This window comes from Cebus imitator, unplaced genomic scaffold (assembly GCF_001604975.1).
Source record: "Cebus imitator isolate Cc_AM_T3 unplaced genomic scaffold, Cebus_imitator-1.0 Scaffold180, whole genome shotgun sequence".
Taxonomy (NCBI): Eukaryota; Metazoa; Chordata; class Mammalia; order Primates; family Cebidae; genus Cebus; species Cebus imitator.
In genome coordinates, this window is record NW_016107495.1 from 1,129,177 (window position 1) to 1,135,666 (window position 6,490).

General features: G+C 42.3%; 1 protein-coding gene across 1 annotated transcript in view; it reads right to left on the minus strand.

Annotated features, from left to right (window-relative positions):
• Positions 1 to 6,490, minus strand: part of PPM1G (protein phosphatase, Mg2+/Mn2+ dependent 1G) — a 29,257-nt gene that overhangs the window by 12,931 nt on the left and 9,836 nt on the right. The window contains exons 3-4 of the mRNA XM_037744649.1: positions 1,501 to 1,503; positions 200 to 204 (exon numbers count right to left, since the gene is read on the minus strand). Of these exons, the coding sequence (XP_037600577.1) occupies positions 200 to 204; positions 1,501 to 1,503 (8 nt within the window). The remainder of the gene's footprint in view (positions 1 to 199; positions 205 to 1,500; positions 1,504 to 6,490) is intronic.

The window sequence follows — 6,490 nt, forward strand, 5'->3', positions numbered from 1 at the left end:
GAGAGCGAGCACACACACAAGAGAGAGACTCTCCCTCTGTCACCCAGGCTGGAGTCAGTGGCATGATCTTAGCTCACTACAACCTCCACCACCTGGGTTCAAGTGATTCTCCTGCCTCCACCTCCCAACTAGCTGTGATTACAGGTGCAGGCCACCACATCCGGCTAATTTTTGTATTTTTAGTAGAGATGGGGTTTCACCATGCTGCCCAGGCTAGTCTCAAACTCCTGACCTCAGGTGATCCTCCTGCCTCAGCCTCCCAAAGTGCTGTGATTATAGGCATGAGCCACCACGCCCGGCCCACGGTAAACTTTAATAATAAAAACAAATAAACTTTTACTTTCTGGAGTAGTAATTTTTAACAAATGATTACTGTATCATCTTACCATATGCTTTCATCTTCAGGAAACACACTATAATGACTTCAAACTGTTTCTTGGTTCATAAGCGACAGCTCAGAGGCATATTAATTATTTTCCCTGAATTTCACTACCTGGCCTAGTGCCCACATAGGCTTAATCATTTCTGATCATTCATATGCTCAAGATCTTCTTGCAATTGAACTGATATTTCATTTTCCAGGAGTTTGACATAATTTGGGAGGCTTTTCCACAATAGCCACCCATTTCCAATTAAACATTCATAAAAACACAACCAACCACCTGACCACCTCATACCCATTAGGACAGGAACTATTTAAATTAAAAAAAAAAAAAAGGCCAGGTGTGGTGGCTCACACCTGTAATCCCAGCACTTTAGGAGGCCAAGGTGGGCGGATCACAAGGTCAGGAGTTTCAACCAGCCTCGCCAGCATAGTGAAACCCATCTCAACAAAAAAAAATATAAAAACTAGCCAGGCATGGTGACACAGGCCTGGAGTCCCAGCTACTAAGGAGGCTGAGGCAGGAGAATCGCTTGAACCCTGGAGTTGGAGGCTGCAGTGAGCCAAGATCGCACCATAGTACTCTAGCCTGGGCAACAGAGCAAGACTCCATCTCAAAAATAATAATAGTAAGGCAATCACAAAAAAACAAATACTGTATGACTCTACTTACAGTATGAAGTATCTAAAATAATCAAATTCATAGAGACTGACAGTAGAATGCTGTCTGCCATGAGCTGGGGGTAAGAGAATGGGGAGTTATTTAATGGGTATAGAGTTTCAGTTTGGTAGGACAGAGTTCTGGAAATTGGATGCACAACAATGTGAATGTATTAAATACTACTCAACTGTACATTAAAAAATGATTAAGGCTGGGCATGGTGGCTCATGCCTGGATTCCCAGCATTTTGGAGGGCTGAGGCGGGTGGATCACTTGAGGTCAGGAGTTAGACACCAGCCTGATCAACATGGTGAAACCCCGTGTCTACTAAAATACAAAAATTAGCTGGGCGTGGTGGCGCATACCTGTTATCCCAGCTACTCGGGAGGCTGAGGCAGGAGAATCTCTTGAGCCCAAGAGGTGGAGGTTGCAGTGAGCCACGATCGCGCCACTGAACTCCATCATAGGTGACAGAGCAAGACTCTGTCTCAAAAACAAAAAAAAAGAAAAAAAAAGAATTAAGATGGTAATTTTTATGTTTTTGTATATTTTAAATTTGTATATTAAAATTTGTATATTTTATCACAATGAAAATTTTTAAAGAAAAACCCAAAAACTTTCCACAAACAAGAGCCCCAGCTCAGATGGCTTTATTGGTGAATTCTACCAAATATTTAAGGAAAAATTAATACCAATGATTCACAAACTCTTCAATCACATAGAAAAGAAGGAAACACTTCCCAATTCCTTCTATGAGACCAGTATTACCCTGATTCCAAAATCAGACAACATCACAAGAAACTACAGACCAGTATCTCTTATGAATATAGACACAAGATCCTCAACAAAATAGTAGCAAACTAAATCCAGCACCTCATATAAATATAAGGAAAATACATAATGATTAAATGAAATTTATACACCAAAAAAATGCAAGGTTGGTTTAACATTCAAAAACTCACTTAAGGCCGGGCGCGGTGGCTCAAGCCTGTAATCCCAGCACTTTGGGAGGCCGAGGCAGGTGGATCACGAGGTCAAGAGATCGAGACCATCCTGGTCAACATGGTGAAACCCCGTCTCTACTAAAAATACAAAACATTAGCTGGGCATGGTGGCGCGTGCCTGTAATCCCAGCTACTTAGGAGGCTGAGGCAGGAGAATTGCCTGAACCCAGGAGGCGGAGGTTGCGGTGAGCCGAGATCGCGCCATTGCACTCCAGCCTGGGTAACAAGAGCGAAACTCCGTCTCCAAGAAAAAAAAAAAAAACTCACTTAAAGCAATATAGTATCAGTAGACTAAAGAACAAAACCATATGATCAACTCAATAGATATTATAAAAGGTACTTGACAAAATCCAGTGTTCATTCATGATAAAAAGACTCAATGCCAGACTGGGCAACATAAACACAGTAAGACCCTGTCTCTATTAAAAAAATTTTTTTTTTTTGAGACGGAGTTTCACTCTTGTTACCCATGCTGGAGTGCAATGGTGCGATCTCGGCTCACTGCAACCTCCGCCTCCTGGGTTCAGGCAATTCTCCTGCCTCAGCCTCCTGAGTAGCTGGGACTACAGGCACGCGCCACCATGCCCAGCTGATTTTTTGTAGTTTTAGTAGAGACGGGGTTTCACCATGTTGACCAGGATGGTCTCGATCTCTTGACCTCGTGATCCACCCGCCTCGGCCTCCCAAAGTGCTGGGATTACAGGCTTGAGCCACCGCGCCCGGCCAAAAAAATTTTTTTTAATTAGCCCAGTATGGTGGTGCATGCCTATAATCCCAGCTACTAAGAAGGCAGAGGCAAGTGGATCTCTTGAACCTAGGAGTTCAAGGCTGCATGAGCTATGATCAAGCCACTGCTCTACAGCCTGAGTGACAGAGCGAGACTATCTCTAAAAAATAATATAAAATAGCCGGGTGCAGTGGCTCAAGCCTGTAATCCCAGCACTTTGGGAGGCCGAGGCGGGTGGATCACGAGGTCAAGAGATCGAGACCATCCTGGTCAACATGGTGAAACCCCGTCTCTACTAAAAATACAAAACATTAGCTGGGCATGGTGGCGCGTGCCTGTAATCCCAGCTACTTAGGAGGTTGAGGCAGGAGAATTGCCTGAACCCAGGAGGCGGAGGCTGCGGTGAGCCGAGATCGCGCCATTGCACTCCAGCCTGGGTAACAAGAGTGAAACTCCGTCTCAAAAAAATAAATAAATAAAATAATAATATAAAATAGACTCAACAAACTAGGAATAAAAAGGAACTTCCTAAACCTGACAGAGTATATCTATGAAAAACTCAGTCAACATCATACTTAATGTGAAAGACAGAAAGCTTTCCCTCGAAGAACAAGACAAAGAATGTCTCCTTCTGCTACTGCTGTTCAATATTGCACTGGAAGTTCTAACCAGGGCAGTTAGGAAAAATAAATGTCATTTAGATTGGAAAGGATGAAGTAAACTATCTCTATTTACAGACGACAAGATCTTTTATGTAGGAAATCTCAAGGAATCCACTAAAATCCACTATTAGAACTGATAAATTCAGCAAGGTTACAGGACACAAAGTAAATAAACAAAACTCAACTGTGTATCCACTAGCAATGAACCATGTAAGAATGAAATTAAGAACACAATTCCGCTGGGCGCAGTGGCTCATGCCTGTAATCCCAGCACTTTGGGAGGCCGAGGCAGATGGATCACAAGGTCAAGAGTTCGAGACCAGCCTGACCAATACGGTGAAACCCTGTCTCTACTAAAAATACAAAATTTAGCGTGGTGGTGGGCACCTATAGTCCTGGTACTCACGAGACTAAGGCAGGAGAATCACTTGACCCCGGGAGGAGGAGGTTGCAGTGAGCTAAGATCGTATTACTGCACTCCAGCCTGGGTGACAGAGTGAGACTCCATCTCAAAACAAAACAAATACACAATGCCATTTAGTATCCCCCAAAATAAAATACTTAGGAATAAATTTGACAAAAGAAACACAAAACGTAAACTCTGAAAACGTCAAAATATTGCTGAAAGAAATTAAAGGCCTAAATCAATGGGAAAATGGTCCATGTTCATGAATCTGGACACTTAACACTGTTTTTTTTTTGAGTCTCACATTGTTGCCAGGCTGGAGTGTAATGGTGCGATCTTGGCTCACCGCAACCCAAGTTCAGGCAATTCTCCTGCCTCAGCCTTACAAGCTGCTGGGATTACAGGTGCCCACCACCACGCCCGGTGAATTTTTTTTATTTGTAGTAGAGAATGGGTTTCACTATTTTGGCTAGGCTGGTCTTGAACTCCTGATCTCGTGATCTGCCTGCCTCAGCCTCCCAAAGTGCTGGGATTACAGGCATGAGCCACCGCGCCTGGCCCCTACTGTTAAGAGAGTAATACTCCCCAATTGATCTACCGATTCTGCATAATCCCTATCAAAACCCAGGTGCTTTTTGTGCCCAAAGTGACAAATTAATCCTGAAGTTCATATGAAAAAGAACAAATTTGAAAGACTCACACTTCAAAACTTACTAAGAAGCTACAGTAACCAAGATAGTGTATTACTGGCATAGAGACATATAGACCAATGGAAGAGACTTGAGAATCTACAAATAAACCCTCACATTTATGGTCAATTTATCTCTGACAATGATGCCAAGATAATTCAGTGGGGGAAAAGAATAGTGGTTTAAACGAATAGTGCTGGGACAACTTGATATTCACACACAAAAGAATGAAGTTAGATCATTCCCCTTACATCATTCACAAAAATTCACTCAAAATAAATCACAGACTTAAATGTAACAGCTAAAACTATAAAACTCTTAGAAGAAAACTTAGGAGTAAATTGTGACTTTGGGTTAGGCAAAACTTCTTAACAAAAAAGACAAGAAAAAAAGGACAAATTGGATTTTATGAGAAGTAAAAACTTTAGTTTCAAAAGACACCACCAAGAAAGCAAAAAGGCGCAGTGGCTCATGCCTATAATCTCAGCACTTTGGGAGGCCAAGGCAGGCAGATCACCTGAGGTCAGTAGTTCCAGACCAGCCTGGTCAACGTGGTAAAACCTGGTCTCTACTAAAAATACAAAAATTAGCTGGGTGTGGTGACACACACCTGGGTACTAGCTACTCGGGAGGCTGAGGCAGGTGGACTGCTTGAACCCAGGAGGTAGAGGTTGCAGTGAGCCAAGATCATGCCACTGCATTCCAGTCTGGGTGGTCAGAGCAAGATTGCCCCCCAACCAAACAAAAACAGAAAGCAAAAAGCCCACAAAATCAGAGAAAATGTTTGCAAATCATTATCTAACAAACTTGTATCCAAAACATACAACAAACTCTTACATATCAAAAGACAATCCAATTAAAAACGGACAAAGGCTTTGAATAAACCTCTCTCCAAAGATACACAAATGGCCAATAAGCACATAAAAGATGTTCAAACGTAAGTCCTGGCATGGTGGCTCTAGCCTGTAATCCCAGAACTTTGGGAGGCCGAGGCAGGCAGATCCTGTAAAGTCAGGAACTGGAGACCGGCCTGAACAACATGTGATACCCTATCTCTGCTAAAAATACCACAAGTTAGCTGGGTGTGGTGACGTGCACCTGTAATCCCAGCTGCTCCGGAGGCTGAAGCAGGAGAATCGCTTGAATCTGGACAGAGTAAGACTCTGTCTCAAAAAAAAGTTCAAAAATCATTAGCCATTTAGCCATCAGAGAAATACCTATCAAAACTACAATGAGATACCTTCACACCCACTATTGACTATTATAAGAAAGGTAGATAAGTGTAGTGAAAATGTGAAGGAACTAGCATCCTCATATATTGCTGGCAGGAATGTAAAATGGTACAGTCACCTTGGAAAAGAGTTTAGCAGTTTCTCAAAATGTTAAACATGAAGTTACCATATGATACAGCAATTCCATTCTTTGGTATATAACCAACAGATATGAAGATAATATTTCCACAAAAAAGTCTGTACATAGTATCACTATTTATAATAGCAAAAAAAATGTGGATATCCAAAATGTCTATCAACTAATGAATGGATAACAAAAAGTGATATATCCATACCATGGAATATTATTCAACCATAAAAAAGAATGAAATACTGATTGATTCTTGATACAACATTGATGACCCTTAAAAATATTATGCGACTGGGCATGGTGGCTCACGCCTATAATCCCAATATTTCCGGAGGCCGACATGGGCAAATCACAAGGTCAGGAGTTCGAGACCAGCCTGGCCAAGAGACCAGCCTGGCCAATATGGTGAAACCCGGTCTCTACCAAAAATACAAAAAATTTAGCCAGGCATGGTGGGGACACCTGTAATCCCAGCTGCTCTGGAGGCTGAGACAGAATTGTTTGAATCCAGGAGGCAGAGGTTGCAGTGAGCCAAAGACAGCATCATTGCACTCCAGCCTGGGTGACGACAGAGCAAGACTGACTCTAAAAAAAAAA